Source organism: Arachis hypogaea, chromosome 3 (assembly GCF_003086295.3).
Source record: "Arachis hypogaea cultivar Tifrunner chromosome 3, arahy.Tifrunner.gnm2.J5K5, whole genome shotgun sequence".
Lineage (NCBI taxonomy): Eukaryota > Viridiplantae > Streptophyta > Magnoliopsida > Fabales > Fabaceae > Arachis > Arachis hypogaea.
The window spans coordinates 10,597,694-10,616,832 of record NC_092038.1 but is presented as its reverse complement, the minus strand read 5'-3'; the positions used below and the strand labels follow the sequence as shown (position 1 = coordinate 10,616,832).

Sequence of the window (19,139 nt, the reverse complement as noted above, 5' to 3'; positions counted from 1 at the left end):
GCTTCACACGTCTTCACTTCACTAGGGGTGGCAAAGCGGGCTAGCTCGCCCTAGCCCATCCCACCCCACCAAGGTCCTCCCCATAAACGGGGCAAATCGACCCGTCCCACCAGCTAAAATGGATTCAAAATGCTAACCCGTTTCGCTTTATGGCGGATTGGCAGGTTGGCGGGCTAGCCCGCTAAACTTTTTTTTGTTTGAAAATAAGATTCATTAAGATTAACTAAAAAATAATAATTAAAAATTTAAATAGAAATAAAAAATAGTCCAAATTATAATATAATTTTTTTACTTTTTTTTATTTTTAACTTCAATAAAATTGTTCAAAATAATATTTGTCAATAGAATCGTCTTTATTTTAAAAAATAAGTCACATAATTTGAACATATATACGAAATTGTAAAATAAAATAAATAAATTTAATAACTAAAAGAATAATAAAAACAAAAAATAAAAAAATATGTTTAAAAATTCTATAATTATTAATTTTATAATAGTAATCACTCTTTTATTTAATAAAATATAAAAAAATAAAAATTTTCGTCTCGGCAGATCGGCCCGCTCCGTCCCGCCAAAACTCGCCCTGGCGGATTTTTTTAATTTGACAGGCTCCAAATCCTAGTCCGACCTGCTTTTTTTAGCGGATTTAGCAGATCGGCCCGGCGGGCTCGACCCGTTTTGCCGCCCCTACACTTCAGTGGCACAATTGTAAATTACCATTTGGCGCCATTAATCCCTTCGTTTTTTCTCCGTCGTGTTCGGTTTCTTTCAATTCGGACATCACTTCACCCATGCTCTCTCTCTCTGCTAGGGTTAGGGCTCAAAGACAGCGAATATTATTCCAGAATGGAAGAAGGGATGGGAGAATCCATGACTAGGGTTTGCCCTCCTAATCTTCGGTATGAGCAGCAACCGCAGCACACTGCGGGTACCATCAAGAAGATTCGACTGGAGAACTTTATGTGCCATGAAAACTTCGAGATGGAGTTCGGAAACGCCGTCAATTTCGTCCTTGGTCAAAACGGAAGTCAGTTTGTGTTTTCCTTTTGTTTCTTTTCTTGGATTATAGTTTTTGTTTGTTATTGCTTTTGCTGGTTTCACAATATTCCTTCGGAAACTTAGTTTGGCGAAATTTACGTGCTTTATTATGTATCTTTGAGTTTTCTTTTAGTGACATTTTTAGGAGCAAGTGGTTGGGAATTTTATGTAGTCAAAACTGTGGATATAATTATTTGCAATTGTTGTGTAACGAGTTATTGTTGTTTGTTTGGTTTTGGTATTACTATTTCCAGGTGGTAAGAGTGCCATCCTAACAGCATTGTGTGTTGCATTTGGTAGTCGAGCTAAAAAGACCGATAGGGCAAACCATTTGAAGGATCTCATTAAAAAGGGTTGCAGGTAGATGTGACAAAGTATTTCTCTCTATTACTTTTACTAGGTGGGGTCAGTGAGGGCTGCTAGCGGTGCAATGCCAAATTTTTTTTACTTATCCTGGGGCTTTCAAATGAATATGGTATCCGAAATCAATAATTTAGTTTTACAGGGAGCTTTGCATTGGAGTTTGAAAGGGATTTTCAAGAACGTTTTCCTCCTTACCCAGAGAATGGGAGGCAAAAAAAAGTACAGAAAATATGGAAACAACCTAAAAGGATCAATATTCCGAATGCTGCTATCCAATGTAGAAGATAAAACCAACTTAAGAAATTGGGTTATCCTAGTGATAATCAACATTTTCTGTATTTATAATTATTTGCATCTGCTGGGCGAAAAAATTTCTAAAGAAGCTTATGCTATGGGTAGAACAGGATATCTTGTTTCTGTAGCCTGCCCTTTGTCAAGTATGGGTGGACATAGTTTGGTTTGATAACAAGTACTAAACTAAACTACCCTAAACCAGGTTACAAGTTTAGAGATTTTGAACCAAACTAATCTTGGAAATCCCTGATCAGGCACTGAACCAGATTGAAATCTGGTGAACTGGCTTTAAACCAGTTAACAGTTCAGTTCATCATTTGGCTTATACACACAACCAAAACCAAACATGATTCAAACTGAATGTATAAGTGAAGGTCCATTCCAAAATTATAGATCTCCAATGTGCACTTGAATGAAGTTGAACATGAATATGGGAGCTTTCATAGTACTTCCCTTTTATGTTGTTTATTCAGACGAAATTTAACTCGCTTTTGTGGTGGATGTTTCGGTGGCAGTGGCATGAGAACTTTTTTATTCTTTCTATTATTCTCTGTCTGTCTTATCCTTGAGGTTCCAAGGAATAAGGGAAAGTAGTAACTAGAAATGCATAACGTAAAACAATAGGTTCGCATTTTGAAGCCATTTCAATAAACCGGTTTTTCTAACAAGGTTTCAATTTGTTTGGTTATGGCTTATTTGGTGAACTAATTTGTTTTATTTCATTCAAAGAAATAACTTTTCAACTTAACAGCTCCATACAATGTCTGGGAGAATTGTTAATGTAATTTGCGAATGTCATTTCTTTACGTTGTTCTTTATTTTATTGTTTCTTTGTAGCAATGCTGTCATCCATGTTGAAATTCAAAATGAAGGAGAAGATGCGTTTAAGCCTGAAATATATGGTGACGTTATCATTGTTGAACGTAGGATATCCGTATCTGCAAACTCCATTATATTAAAAGATCACCAAGGTGTGTTTCATGTTTTTTTTAACATTTTGTTTGTTAGGTATGAAAACCATTCACATGCCTAGCTAACAACATTCTAAGCTTTTGGTAGAAATGTTTTCATGAAATAGTATTAGATCTTCTAAAAGGGTCTAGAGTTTGATCCTTGTTGCCCTTATTTTGCTAAAAATTGAATTTTAGCACAACGTAAAATGGGCCTGTGTTTTCTCCTCGCCTTAATACCAAAAATAGGATTCTGTGTTAGAGGTTGTGTTAGATATGGAAATTATTTATATGCTTGTATCTAATAGTTTAAGCTTTTGAGAGAGATGGTTTGTTACTACGTAACATATGTACAACTCCTTTGGATAATAGAATGGTTTTATGACATTTGCTTTACTAGTTAAAACACTGAAATTGTGGAATGGAGTGTCTATGAATTCTTTATACTTTGGTACTTCCCATCACTCTTTAGTATAATCTTACGGCCTTAATAGAGCATGACAAGATCACTGTTGGGCTTGGGTACACAGATGAGTAGGTTCTAAAGGGTGTCTGAAGAGATAATTAACAAATTCTTCTTATTGCATTTTAACTTGTGTAAAAAATGATGATAGTTGAATTTGCTTACAATCATGTTTCCATATTAAGATAATTATTTTTGTAATTTGAATTTGATATAAACATTTCATTCATGGGTGTGCCGTGTATGTCATTTTTTTTAAATTTTATTTTTTAAATTCCCGCCATTTTCTAATTGAACTTTTCTTTTAATTTTTGTTGGTCATGATTTCTAGTCTTATTAATTTTTGAGAATTTAACTAATTCAATATGATTCAGCATGGTTTTAATAGTTGTGAATTTAGTGTTGCAGTCATTAGCCACCTTTTGGAAAAACCTTTCTACAAAGGGTTGTCAATGATGCTATAATTCATTATTGTGATCTATATCCTGATCTTTTGACAGGAAAGAGAGTGGGCTACCGGATAGCGGATCTCCGGGAAATGGTTGAGCATTTTAATGTAAGATTTCTCATTTATTATAGAGGTTTTTCAAATATAGTATCTCTTATTGCTGGAAGGTCCGAGGTCTCAGTATTTTGGGCGAAGAAAACTATCTTGGAGTTCCACTTTGTTGCTGTGTTCTAATGACTATAGCATAGTAAATTCATGATAGTATCAATGCTGCTATATATGGTTTCTATGTTTTCTTTAAGTCGGTGGTTATGTGGATGGTGGAAGAACTAAACTACTCGTGACTTTAGTAATTAATTAATAATGATAATTTTGTTTGGAATTTCTTTAATTGAGTTCATTGGATGATGTCTCTGCTGTATATATTTTAAAATGTAAGGGTTCATGTTACTTTGTTGACATACTAGCTAAAATTTCTTAAACATTGGTGTGGTGTTGTTCCCCCCTCCAACATTGAAGTTTTCTCAATGATTCAATCTTCTTATTTTTCAGATTGATGTGGATAATCCGTGTGTAATTATGAGTCAAGACAAAAGCAGAGAATTTTTGCATTCTGGGAACGATAAAGATAAATTTAAGGTTATCACTGCATTTTGATATAGTTTTTTTTAATATGCTTATGCAAAATCTGTGCTCATACTTTATCTAATAGTTTTTTTACAAGGCCACACTCCTACAGCAAGTCAATGATCTCTTGGAAAACATTTCTAAAGAAATAGGTGTCGCACATGGCATAGTTAAAGACTTAGAGGGTTCAATAAAGCCCGTTGAGAAGGAGCTTAAGGAGCTGCAAGACAAAATCAAAGCTATGGAACATATTGAACAAATGTCTGTAGACATTCAAAAGTTAAAGAAGAAACTTGCATGGTCTTGGGTTTATGATGTGGATAAGAATCTTCAGGCACAAAGTGCCAAGATAGATAAGCTAAAGAGCCGGATACCTGCCTGCCAAGCTAAGATTGATCAACAATTGGTATGTAAGCTTACATGTTTGTCTCCTAGTGACGTTTTGATTTGCCAATTAATATAATTTGGAGTTGTGTTTGTGGTTCAAGAATAACACATTCTAATTTTGTACTGTATTTCAAATGTGAAGGAAGTTATGTATGGTAGACAATGAAAACTAGGGTATTTCATTGGGTTTGTCTTCATAATTCTGAGGCTTGCCAGAACTGGTAGTACCCTTCAGAATGGTGGCTAAACTCTGATTGTTTCAAATGGTAAATTGTGAGTGCATTATGGGAATGAATTCAAAGAATGTTCTAGTCTTGCTACATTTATGATTAGTTACAGTATTGTAACTAAGCTTTTCTAGTAAAAAGCTATTTGTAAAATAGCTTTTTGCCACAATCATGATTGAGAAAGTTATTGTGAAATTCCAATATGAAGCATTGTATATACGAGTCTATGTTTATGATAAACCCTTACTTTTTAGTTTTCATTTTTGCTTGAATGTGTTAGTCTTGCTCCTTTGTGTATAAATACTTATTTTGGAGGATTCCTTATTCTTCCCCATGTTGCACTGGGACCTTTTTTTCTCTAAAAAAACTTTACTCACTTTTCTATAGTAGTAGTTAATATGTCTTCATGATGCAATTGCTTTTAAACTCCCATGATGTTTGAGTGGCAGAGTACAAATCATTCTTCCTTATTTTGGTCTTTCAGCCAATTTGAGGTCACTGCAGATATTTTTCTTGTATGTCAGCTAGGAAGATGTTTTTGTTCTTCAGCTAGCAATGATTTGGAGAATTTACTGGCATTTTGTTGTTTTTATTCCTTCTAGTTAATTTAAAATTAGATTGGGATTTTAATTCCTTTTGCAGAATGATATTGTAAGATTGAAGGAAGGCATCTCTGAGAAGAAAGACGCAATTGCAATTATGATGGAAGAGTATACACAACTTAATCAAATTATTACTGATCAAAATCAGCCTTTGTCCTTGGTATGTTGGAAGTGGGATACTTTCTTTTTTTCTATGTCTATTTTATGTTGTAGTAGGTATCATGTCTATTTTATGCATCTCCCCAATTTTAGGCTAGAAAAGAAGCGCTTGAACTTGAGCATGACTGCAATTCCAAAACTAGCAAAGTACAGAAGATGTTACAGCGACTTAAAAAACTTGAACAAGAAGTCCAGGATCTTCATGAGCAGCATGTGAAAAATACTCAGGTATCCATGTTTATGGATATAATGATAGTTAATTGTTTCTTGATGTTTTTTCAATTTTATTTTCTCATGTTGTAAAATATGCTTATTTTATTCACCTAGTGGAACATTTTTTTTGGTTCAGTAAATCACTGATTCTTTTGGAATTCATTTTAACTTCTTGAAACTAAATTTTGGATACAAGACTTACTAGAATGAGTATCTGTATTTTTCTAAGATGAGGTCTTCCTGTGATTTTGTTTACTTGAATGATAAAAAAAATTATGCTGTATTTTCAGTTAGTGCAATGTTGAAGGATTCTTGAATGTTTTCAACTCAAACAACCTGTTAGTTACTCCTTCTCTTCCCCAGCCCCCCGCCCCTCTTTTTTTTTTTCAATGCTCATACATGTATCTATAATGTTTTGTGTGCTCCGTTTTTTTTTTTTGGTTGTGTGTGCTGTTTTCTGATCATTCATGTCATCAATTTGAAATGACTAATTGTTGATTATAGTGCCATGACATCCCTTTTTTTTTGTGATCACCAATTCTATTGTTTATCATAATAATGCAGGCTGAAAAATCTGACTTGGAGGAGAAACTTAAGGGTCTCCAACATGAGGTTCATACTGCTGAGCTAGACTGGGGAAGGTTAAGCTTTAATTGTGATATTTCATATTTGTGTTTTACCTGGATTTGAGGAACTTTTCTCCCTTATAATTTGTTATTGATCCAGGTTAAAGGAGGAAGAGACTAAGTTAATGAACAACATAAATTTGCAAAATGAAGAAATTAAGACAATTGTTTATAAGGTGTGGTGATTTTGAACACTTTTCATCTATGGTTGTGATTCATCTGTTATTGATGTTTACAAGCTAAGATTATTTGTTCCAAATATGCTATTCTTGGATTGGTTGTCTTGTAAACAAATTTTTATTTGTGGTTTCCTTTTTGTTTAATTTGATGAAATTTTGAAAATTGTTACAGTTTCTTCCCCATAAAATGCAAAATGAACGGAGAAAAAGTATCTCAGACTCGTTTATAAAAGGGGGATATAAGAAACTATGAAAATCACATAGGGATCAAGTATCCTACCTCCATTTTATTGCGGAGAGATAGAGGGAGATGTGAATCATAGGATTTTGTCAACATTTACTTTTTAATTACCACTAGATGTCCTTTTGTTCAAAACTCTTGTGATAAATGCAATATTTATTTGTATATGGCAACTATTGATACGTTCTAGATTTAAAAGTTCAAATTTTGACGACTAATTGCTGAAAATGTTCATGATATTTCTGAGTTTTTGCTTATGCAAATTGTCATAGTTTATTATTCATTTGACAGGTCTTCTGTTCTTTAATTTCTCTTTTTTTTAAGCTTTGCATGTCACTTTTTAGTAAAACGTGTGCTTTTTCTAGATCCGAGGTCATGAAAACAATTGTAATGAAATCTCCAAGCAAATCCGCGAATATGAACAGAAACAAGGCAATAAGGTATGACACATCCTGTGTTTCCTGAGGCTCGAATTAACAATGAAGGTTTTCATTTGTTTGTTCATCCTGTGTATGTTCAAGATAGATCTAACATACTATAAAGCATAGCAATTTATATTAAAATTTACTGACTTTGACAATGTTAATTTTGGAAACAGATTAGAGTTTTTGGAGGAGAAAGAGTAATGCATCTGATATACTTAGTTGAGAAATATCATCAAAGGTTTAAGATGCCACCGATTGGTCCAATTGGTGTCCATTTGGTAATACAGTTTGTGATGCTTTCTTGTTATCTGTTAGACACTGTTCATATTGTATTTGTAGGCTTGTGTTGTGCATTTTGACGCTTGAGGGGTTAAATCAAATTGTTTATCAGCCATTGTCATTCCTCCTTAGAAGAAGACATTAACGACTATGCTTTGATAATTATATAATATAATATTTTTAACTGATCTGAAGTTTTCTATATCAAATCTTATTTAGGATGGCTTAATTGTGGGATTTATTGGTTGGATATACAAAGGAATAAGATAGCTCTGTTCACCAGATTGTTCTCTTGGTTTTCCTGCTCTAATAACTCCCTTTTCTTCTAATGTTTCACTTACTAAGTTACTAGGCTTCGTTAGTTAAACTGTCATGGGTGTGAGATCCTTTCCCTTAACACCTTCTCTCCCTGACTTTTTCTGTTGATCTAATCACATATCAAGTTTAAATCCTAGCTTTGTCAGTTTAACTGCATTAGGAAATTACTTGACTGCCCCACTAACCATACCAAATTATTATTACACGGTCTTGAATCTTGATTTATGGTTTAACAGAATTTACTTGATGCTAAAAAATGGGCTGCTACTGTTGAACATGCCATCGGGGGATTGCTCAATTCCTTTATAGTAACTGATCATAAGGATTTTCTTCTTCTGAAACAATTGGCGAAGGAAGCAAACTATAGGAATCTTCAAATTATTATTTATGATTTTTCAATACCGAGGTAACTTAATTGCTTCTTGTCTGTTAGCATGCTCTGTTGCTCTTTTTTGTTTATATAAGTCTGGTTTCTCGTGTGATCTTGTGTGTAACTGTGATCATGTCTGCTTTTGGTGTAGGTTAAAAATACCACAGCACATGCTTCCTGAGACAAATCATCCATCAACACTTTCCCTTTTACAATCTGAGAACCACACTGTGATTAATGTCTTAGTGGATCTAGTAATTAACAAAATCCTTGCTTGTGCTTTAGTTAGTATCTTAATGTTTTCTTTTTGCTGAAGAACCTTTTCAAGATCATGTTTTCCTTCTTCTTTTCCCCAATTTATCAAAACCTGATGGGATTTTTTGTCCCTCTAGCTATTAATCAATAACTATCTACTTTGATGTTGGGTCCTGAGGGATCAATACCTGAAAAAGAGCTCCACCAACTGAAAAAGAGTGTTATAAGGCAGCCGACCAAACTGAAAGGGCTACCTGCGGAGGGTCCTGATCACCAGTGGCCAAGTAAAATGCCACTGGGTGAATTGCCATAGAGTGGAGCTGTTGGGATGCTTTGTTATGAGTTTCGAGACGGTCAATACTTAAAAAAGGATCCCACGTCGAGTGGAAGTTAAAGAAAAAAAAGGGGGGGGGGTGGTGTCAAGACTTGAAAAAGAGTCTTATAAGGCCTTGGGCTCTCCCATCATAATTGCTAGTGTATGGTGATGGTTCTGCCATGGTCTTGTAACTCATACAATTCATAACTTTTTCCATTTTCCTCCAGCTCTTAATCAATCACTATTAGCTTTGATTATTCTAGGATATTAATTTGTAATTTGATTTGTTCTCAAATTGTTTTATATCTGTTCCATTATGGAATTCTCTGCTCGACATTTCCATTTAGTGCTGGGTTTGGCCCCGGTCCATAGACCTGTGTCTATTGGCTAGCTTTTGGAGTAGAAAAGATGCTAAATTCTTGTCACCATTCTATGCCACTATTTGTCATATTTGGCAGGAGCAGAGTTCTTGCCTCTTGTGTTCATTTATGTGGATTAGCAGCTCCTTTGGATGATTACAGGTGCTTAGCTTGTAGTTGGTAGAGCCAATGGTATTTTTATATGGGGTTTCTTTGAAAGAAATGTTGGCAGATCACGTTGCTTAATTCATATTTTCTATTTTATTTGGTCGGGGTTCTTATCATCCTAACTCTGTTATGGTGATCTTTTTTACCTTACTGGTTTTTTTTTTCTTTTTAACAATATCAATTAGCCATTTTGTCTGCTAATCTAGTGATTGCTTTTGTCACTCTCAGTAGAAACAAAACCTCAAATAAGAATGTCTCTTCCCTGTCTTTTATAATGTTTTTATTGCCTTGCTAGGGAAATGTTGAGAGACAAGTACTCGTAAAGGATTATGATACTGGCAAAGTGGTTGCTTTTAATCAAAGGCCTCGGAATCTGAAAGAGATCTACACAGCAGATGGCAAGAAAATGTAAGTCCAGTGCTACTTTACATTGCCCTCCCTGCATCCCATCTTCACATAATGTTTTATAACTGCAAACATATAGTTTGTTATTGCCAGAGATCCATCCTAAATGTCACACCTTTTACCAAGTTACACAGTAATGTCAAATATCACGAAGTTCCTGTTTTTCACTGTCAGGATTATTAGTTACTTTGGAGCTAGTTGTTATAAAGGTAAATGGGATTAGTTAGGTGTTGTTGATCATTTTGAGAGTTGAGTCTTGGAGTGGACCTCATTTTTCCAGACGGTATTGGGGTTTGTTTTCACCCGAATTCTGGGGTTCGTGGTATTTACCAATTCAATAAACATTCCTTTTCGACATTTGATTATTTGAACATTTCTGGTCTTGTCTAGTGACTGGACTAGATAACAAGTAGAATTAGTTTAAATAGTAGTGCTAGACTTGTAATGGGATTATGTAGAAAGTTAATGAAAGTTTCCCTTTCTTGGTTTATATGTCTGTAATTCTCCATCTTAGTGATAGTGTTATTCTTTCTCAATTACATACTATGATGTACTGGCATACAAACACATTGATTTCAAATTTTTGCTAGTCACATACATATCTTGATATTTTATTCACATTGAACTGCAAACGAACAATTTCAATTTTTTATGTTCTTTTTAAACATACAAAGCATTTTAGATAATTTTTGTTTTAATAATCAATAATACATAATCTTCTAAAATAATATATGCTAAAGATAAGATTGGACATAAGGTTTTATTAATCAACGAACATAAGGTTGGACATACTAACACGTGGTCATGTATAAGTGAGTCCCGCCATGTTTTTCTAATATTTCGTTCCGACATAGTTACACACATATGTTGTATTAGTGTTAAAGTGTCTGTAATCTGTCTAACATGTGGACATAGCAACTCAACAAAGTGTTTTTGTTTCATAAATTACATACACACTTCCATACATTCACTATAATTCCAACCGAACTAATAATTCTGTATACATGTACATTTGGATACCAACTGCTCTTTATTCACCCCATTTCCAACTTATTTTTATTGGTTTGCTGGATTTTGTTTTGTAATGGAACATGGCTCACGCTTTTTGAAATTTCTACTATATGCTCATTTCTTGAATCCCTAAATTTGGAACTGTGCTGTCTGAAATAAGTTATCTTTAGGTTTTATCGAGGTGGTGTGGAGACTACTCTTCCACTAAAGGGGAAGGGACCCGGCCGTTTATGTAGTTCTTTTGAAGATTATATTAAGGATCTTCGAAGTAAGGCATCTGATGAACAAAATGCAGCTAATGAGGGTAAAAGTAGAAAACGACAGGCAGAGATCAAACTTCGGGAATTAGAATCAAATCTTACATCTGTAAAGGCAAGACATTGCATATATTGTACTATTGTTGTCTTTTTTATTTTATTTTTTCCTCCAAAATATTTATGCATAGCTACATTGTTCTTTGCTATATTTTATGTTGGTTTCATTTATTTGTTGGATGTCCACTTTTTTTTTAATTAATTTCTCACGGTATCCCAATTAATCTGTCATGGATCTGAGTTTCATTTAAGGGTTTGTCACTGACCAATTGTTTGTTGCATGTACAAGGCGGGATTCAAACCTCTCGACACTTCTTTAAGCGGACGAGTGAATTAACCACATGACCAACCCAAGTTGACTATGCTAAATGTCCCACTTTTAACAACTATTAGGTCAAAATGCATCTTTTTTAATATAGACAACGGAAAAGGTTCTTTCAATATCCAGCATTTGGTTGGTTCAAGTTGTTTGATATTTGTTTTCCTTATGCAAAGTAATAGAGAACTAAAAAGACAGTGAATGAAGTAAAGAGAAGAGAGAAGAGAAATTACTCTTAATTGTATATTATGAATCTGAAGGCCTCAATTGAGTGACTTACCTGTTTAGACACAAGAGAATGGTACCTTGTTGGGGAAGCTACTCTAAGGGTAGTTTGGACCTTTCATTGTTAAGTTAGCTACTACAGCTGTCATCTTAGCTGGCAGAAGGTAGTTACAACTATTCCTAGTTATCAAAGCCTAGCAGAGAATTCCTAGCTTACTCTATTACAAAGAGTTTAAGTCTTATGCATGGAGAAAACTGGTGTTTGGAGAGTTTTACCCTTATACTAGACCAATATGTCATAAGAAATGTTAATGGGAAATAAGGACTTGATGGGTTCTACTTTTTCGTTGGTACATTCTTTATTTTATTGAATTTATTACTTTTATAGAACGAATCATCTTGAAGCAGGAATGACCCTAACATATTTTTTTTGGAGAGAGGAGAGCGGCCGGGGGGGTGGGGGGTGGTGGGGAGGATTACATAACTCTGTACATTAATTTATTTGCATTAGTTGATTACTGTAAAATGTTTCCTTGGTTACGGAAAAGATGAGGACAGGTAGAGCATAAGAAATTATTCATCAAGAAGCATGGGTTAAATTTTGGTCTATTTTGCTGCATCCATCTTGTTTGCTGGATGTATTATCTTTGTAATGTAAATTATGTAATTTACTTTGTGGACTTCGTTCCTCCCCTCCTTTTTTACCTATTGGTTTCTTTATGTTGGTTTTTCTAGACATATCTTGCCCTTCATTGCACTTTGCTTTCTATTTGTGCATTAATTTTTTGCTCTTATTAAAAAATCCATAAATCCGTGACTCTTAAATCGCTTCACAAACCTATACAAGTTCGTGCTACAAAAAGAACATTGTGCTTACTGCTTACACCTCAAGAGAACAACATAATCTAGTAACTGATGAGAGAGCAGAAATCCCTGGTTCTTACAAGCCTAAAGGGAACATGTCTTCATAATAGTAGCATCGTTTATTTAGATCTTATAAAATGTATGATATTTAAACGAAATGCTAAAAGTAGTTTTATAATGCCTTGAGAAAAATAATCACCGACTTATATTTGCTTCATTTCAATATATCCTGTCGCTACTGATCCATGCTTCATCTGTTACCTTATATTTTAATTTGTTTTTTTTATCTTTCAGAGGCATTGTGAAAATGTTGGACGAAGTTTATCTTCTAAGAAGCTAGCTTTGGAGGAGGCAATGCATCAGCATGCTGCTGAAAATAGCTCAATTCCTTCCTCATCTGTTGAGGAGCTTGATGTAGAAATCACAGTATGTTTACTATTATCCATCTTTTAACAATGAAAATCTACTTGTTCTAAGTAGTGTTAACAGTTGGGGAAGGCATACTCGTTACTGGAAGGTTTAGTGCAGACTCAAGCCTCTTGCTCTTGCCCTATTAGTCTGTTAATAAGAAGGAACAGGAGAAAAAACTGTAAAAAAACCCAAGAGATGCACAGGCCAAGGCCTTCTGATGATATTATTATTAGCAAATAACCAATTTATTATGTATGAGAGCATACTCAACCCTATCGCTCAAATAAGGAAAGAACTGAGTTGTTGAGGATATTTGATTATTTGTGTCATTGCCTTGAAATTTTGCTGAAAGTGTTGAACATATGAATATCTTAGAGAATTTGAGAATTATGAAGGGTGTTGGAATAAATTATTAAAAATACTGAATATGGCAAGGCATCAAAAGCATACAATTATATTATCTAAACTAGAATTAGATTGTGTAAAATGTTCATCTTGTTACATTATGATTTTTTTTGCCTTGCACTTGTTTAACTTGTTCTTAATGCACAATTTGATCTTGTTGTATAATGTTTATAATTTTAAACAATTCTTTATTCTATTTCAACACTAGCAAGTTCCAAGGGGGAAAAGGAAAACAAAAGAAGAGAATGGTTTAGTGCTTGATTTGGTGTTTTTGTTTCCAAGTTCAAACAATATTTCGTTTATAATAAACACTAGGAATTCAAGAAGAAATTAGAAGAAGAACAAATATTGTTGGAGGCCCTTCGACAAAGGAAGGATGAAGCATCGGGCAAAGCAAAGGATCTTAAAGTAAAATTTGACAAGCTGCGTGGTATGAATTGTAATAATTGTTTCTTTTATGTGAGTCAGTGATGCTGTTTACAGTGATAAGATGTTATATGGATAATACTCTGTTAAAACATGGCAAATGTAGGGTCAGCAGAGGACAAATTTACTGTGATTGAAAAGGCTGGGAATCAATGTAGGAAAATTGAAAGTGAACTGGAGTTGGCTGAACAGGTATACATTTTTACTGTTCTTTATTATTGTTTAAAAATTTTGATAATATCTTCATTTGTTTCTTTTTTGAAATTATATTTTTTTTCCTAAACAAATTTAAGGGGAAGGCTCACTATGAAAATCTCATGGAAAACAAGGTCCTACCTGCTATTAAGAAGGCCGAGGAAGAATATCAGGAGCTTACAAAAATGCGTGAGGTGCATTCTGATTTAGATTTGTAATGCATATCTGTTTCATATTATTTATTTGCCTATATCTTTTTCCTTTGAAAGCATGCAAGTATGTGGATGATGAAGTGGACCATGAATAACAAGATTTTAGCTAGACATAAGCTAACTATTCGAAGAATCAGTTATAAATACTCTTGTATCTCCCATAATATAGATAACTTTTCTGCTGGAAGCTGTTAGGCAAGATGATGACCCTTTATTTTTGTTTCTCCATCTTACTTGGTGTTTGTATGACTTTCTATTTTGAGAAAGTTTTTGACATCAGGAAACCTGAGGATCCATAAGTTTTTGTAGTGAGGTGGTCTTGCATGTGTGATAATGAAATTGAGGAGCCATTGACTAGTTCAGAGTGAAGTCAGATTTATAGCTATACCAAATAACAACAAAAATGCAATTAAGATAAATAGCATTGTTCATACTGCATGATGGTATATTAAAAAAAAATTCTTGTACAGCATCAAAAGACGGAGAAGAGAATTATTTCAATGCAAAAGAGAAAGCTAGTCCCATTGTATATTTGACTAGGTGTTAGAAATTATGAATGCATCTTGTAATTTCTTTATTACATCTTATAATATTTTAAATAATCTCATGATACTAAATATTATGATCTCTTTGACCCCATTTGGTAACTATTTTAGGACAGAAAGACACTATTAGACACTATTTAGGGAAGGAGATAGATATAAAGTCTTTGTTCTCAGTTATTCCTTCTCTACTAGCTTTCAACAATCTCAACACAAGGAAACAACCTTGAGAAACCCAATGGACAAATGCCTTGAAGGAGGCTAAGAAAATCCCATGAACTTGTTCAAGGAGAAGAATAAGGTTGTATGCTTGACGTTAATACTTTTCACCATCGCAATAAAAAGGTTCATTTTTAATGGTGCTTTACTAAAAGAAAAAATTGGACGAGTAAACACTCTCGAGAAACTCAATAGACAAAACTCCTGAAAGAGTCTAGGAAAGCAGACATGTTACATAAAACTTAAGCAGGGAGAGATCTGGCATGATACTTTACACTGCTATGAGATGCAACCTGTGAAGGACATTCTTTTTTTCCTTTTTCTAATAAAATGAATTCATCAAGATGAAGAGAAAGAATTAAAGGAGCCAAGATGCTTGACAAAAACATAGATTAGAAAAAACAAGAGATCAATGTAAAAACTACTCCAATATCTCAACATATCAAATCCAAAGGACTTTATCATCCTTATAAGAACCTGTATTCTGGATCGAGGAAAGGTAAATCCATCTTATGTATCCATCCATGAGCATTTATCCTCAGGCTTCTTGTCCTCTATGGATTAGTTTCTTTATATCATGAAGTGTAAGACATGATCCTTTTCTTTCTAACTTTTGGAACATTTTGCTTGTATTTTTGCTCCCATTAGTAAATCATAATTCCTTAGTACTTTTCAAAAGCTAGATTGTGTTTGAATTGAAACTTTATCGTGCTTATTACTCTCATGGACGTACACTTGTGAAGAAATCTGCTATCTGAGGTGCTGTGGGTCCTTATGCATTGGGATTACACCATGAGTATCATATCATAAAGCAATATTGTAGTACCTACATGTTAGTGATACTATCATTCATTGAAACGTGCAGGAATATGCTAAGAAGGCTTCCATAATTTGCCCTGAGAATGAAATCAATGATTGTGATTCATTAGAAGGTTGTGATATGAAAACCCCAGATCAAATCAGTGCTGAATTAAAAGAACTAAGTCAGAAAGTTGAGCATGAGTGCCGAAGGCATGTTGTAATCATTCTTCCCCATGTTATCATTTTACAGCCGAGCAGAAGCTTCTGGCAAGATCTTTTTATTTTTTCTTTCTTAATCTTTTCTTGTTCGCTCTGTAGGCACTCTGAACCAATTGCTGATCTTAGGATGCTTTATGAGAAAAAACAACGCAAGATTATGAAGAGGCAGAAAGTGTACAAAGCTCTTCGACAAAAGTTGGATGTATGTGCTTTTTCCCTCTTTGTTAACTTAGTTGACAATGTAATATCTTCATTTGTTGACTTTAGTTCTTGAAATTATTCTTTTAAAGTTGGATATCTGATTTCAACATAGTGGTAGTATCCAGGGACGGATTTATGTGTCAAGTTTTCGGGGCAAGTGGCCCACTAATATTTAGAAATTTCTTGAGCAGTACATGATAATGATATGTATTTTTTCCCATTATATAATTAAATTTGACCCCATTATATTAAATTATTATGAAAATTATTTATTATCATATTATATAATCTGATAGTCAATTGTTCATCTATTGGGAGGTTGTTTGCCATATCCGGAATAGAGCTTTAATAGCCTTGAGCATGGGTTTGATTGTTGTTTAGACATTGGAACTGGGCAAATAGTTCTATGACATGGATCAAACATGGAATTTTGTCGTTGTCTTTATTATTATTATTATTTCGGTGAAATTCTATGTATCTGTGCATTAATGATAAGATACCATTAAATTTTTGCAATCTTTGTTTTTCATTGGACACTTATTATCTGTGGTGACTTTATCATTTAAAGTCTTTCATGTAGGAATGATTTTAATATTTATTGCATGCATCTTTCTGGTGACTTTGCTATTTAACATCTTTCATAGAGGAATAAGTTGTGTTTCATGGCAGGCATGCCAGAGAGCCTTAGAGATACGGGGGAAGAAGTTTAAGAGCAATGCAACTCGCCTGAAGCAGCAGCTTTCTTGGAAGTATAAATTCTTTAACCATACATCATCTTTGTTTCCATGACTTTTCCACTGCTTCAAGGCATTGTTTGTTATATTTTAACTTGGGCTTCTTGATTCTTCCTCATTATCAGGTTTAATGATCATCTGAGGAAGAAAGGAATCAGCGGACTTATTAAAGTTAATTATGAGGAGAATACCTTATCTATCGAGGTAAAGTCAGTGTAATATTCTACTGCATTCATTTGATTTGTTATACCTTCCTTTACTCTGGTTCCAACAAATTTATGTATGGGTAAACACTAATTGGGCCCTATCAATTTTTGTTTCATACAAATTAGTTTCTTACAAAAAGAAACTGACAAATAGATTCCTGATCTTTTAAAATATTATAGAAATTAGTCCTTAATGAAAAAAAATAAAACGACATTAATTTCTTATCTATTAATTTTTAAAACAATTTATTCACCTTTGGTTTGTACCACTGAAATTTGTTTCTTGGATTTCTGATTTTGTGAAGTTCTTGATTCTTTTGGTTATAGGTTCAAATGCCTCAAGATGCATCTAACAGAGCTGTTCGAGACACCAGGGGGCTTTCAGGTTAGTTGTGTAGGGTCATGATGATTATGCTACAATTGTAGGGTAAATATCTGTTCCATTTTATTATGGACCCCAAATATTAGGATTGCTAGTAATTCCCATTCCCCAAGTAGTGTTACCCCATGAGAATATTTTACTTGTACAGAGAGTAGTGAGAGTGGACTTTTGTCAAAGGGGATTTAATTGTAACTGAGTCAATTGGAGATTTGGGATGGGTTTTGTAACTAACATGAGAGAGAATTTTCAAGGTGGAAGGAAGGTGAGGGTAGGGGAGAGATATTGTGAGGAATATCTCAAAATTGGAATCGATGCTTGGGAAAGCGGCTGGGTCTTTTTAACACCTACCACCTTTATTAGTAATAAAAACACGTATTCCTCATCATATTTCCATGTTTCCATCATCTGATACCATGTTTCTAAGTCCTGACAAATTTTGTCCTCCATTCAAAAAGTAGAGGCAGATTGGAAAATGAACAGTTTGTCCATAGATTTGTACCTACTACCTACAGTATTATATCTTTTTGTTCAGGAATAAAGGTTAAATATATGTCTACATATAGATACTTGTTACAGTTACATTGTATTTCACATAACGGCAGTGCTTTACACGATGTCTCATATTATTAATTTGTGCATGTTTTTATTGTCTTTTTGCTTATAATTAGGTGGGGAGCGTTCTTTTTCAACTTTGTGCTTTGCATTAGCTCTCCATGAAATGTCAGAATCCCCCTTCAGAGCAATGGATGAATTCGATGTCTTTATGGTATGGATATAGTCTCATCGTTTAGTTACTATTATTATCTCCTTGTATGCTCTAAAATTTAATCGTATTTAGTTCTATATGTTGAATTTGGAATCTGGATTCGGTCTTCAGGATGCAGTAAGCCGAAAAATCAGCTTGGAGACACTGGTTGATTTTTGTGTGGCACAAGGATCCCAATGGCTATTCATCACCCCCCATGATACCAGGTAGTGTTAGGTGTTGTACTTTATAAATATATTGATTGTTGAGCAAAATAAATTAAGCACTCTCAACCTTCTTATGTGTCTAATCTTGTTTGATTAATTAATTGTGCAGCACGGTGAAGCCAGGACCTAAGGTAAAGAAGATGCAAATGCTAGCCCCTCGCTCTTGATCGGTCTAGATGTGCTTGCATTGGATGAAAATGTATATTTTGATTGGAAATCTCACTTATGTGTGAACATCTTGTTCCCAATTCGGGAAATGTTTTAAGTTTATTATGCTTGGTGTTATATTTTGAATGGTAATTTTAATTATGCAATGTATATAATGAAAGGGTTACGGATAATATGGGAGTAAGAGACTTTTTCACTAAAGCTATTAGGTGTTTATTTTGATATAATGTACTGAGTTTATGAAAATATGGATATATGAGAAAATGATATCCGGACTATATTATGAAACATCATTTCTACTTATCATTGATATATTAATTAAGGCTAATTTTATGGTGTCTTTTAAAGTTTTTTAATTTTTATACTTTTAAATTTAAAATAAATTATTTTATCTATTTTAGTAATTAGGCAATACTTTTTAAGCACCATAGCAAATACCATTAATTAATTACAAGTCATTAATGAGTGTTTATAACAAAGTCATTCTAGCAATTGTAACAAATTAATTGAAGAGTAAATTTTCTTGTTTACACTTGGAACATCTAATAATGACTCCAGTGTTATGTGTATCATTGTTTATTTTTATTTGTTTTTAAAAATA

General features: G+C 33.7%; 1 protein-coding gene across 2 annotated transcripts; it reads left to right on the top strand.

Moving 5' to 3' along the window:
- Positions 1-546: 546 nt before the first annotated feature.
- Positions 547-18,826, top strand: LOC112789448 (structural maintenance of chromosomes protein 6B). Of its 2 annotated transcripts, XM_025831347.3 has the most exons (28): positions 547-1,027; positions 1,293-1,398; positions 2,533-2,666; positions 3,609-3,664; positions 4,109-4,195; positions 4,269-4,589; positions 5,440-5,559; positions 5,652-5,786; positions 6,336-6,412; positions 6,498-6,573; positions 7,183-7,257; positions 7,416-7,520; positions 8,076-8,245; positions 8,361-8,463; positions 9,603-9,715; positions 10,894-11,095; positions 12,740-12,871; positions 13,577-13,691; positions 13,794-13,879; positions 13,981-14,076; positions 15,721-15,866; positions 15,975-16,077; positions 16,746-16,825; positions 16,936-17,014; positions 17,344-17,401; positions 18,067-18,164; positions 18,276-18,370; positions 18,480-18,826. In XM_025831347.3, exons 1-28 carry the CDS (start codon positions 847-849, stop codon positions 18,535-18,537), a joined length of 3,207 nt encoding a protein of 1,068 aa, XP_025687132.1. In that variant the 5' UTR covers positions 547-846; the 3' UTR covers positions 18,538-18,826. The 2 variants fall into 2 exon arrangements, with proteins under 2 accessions (XP_025687132.1, XP_025687133.1); XM_025831348.2 differs by lacking the exon at positions 7,416-7,520 and having other exon boundaries at positions 671-1,027.
- Positions 18,827-19,139: the final 313 nt, after the last annotated feature.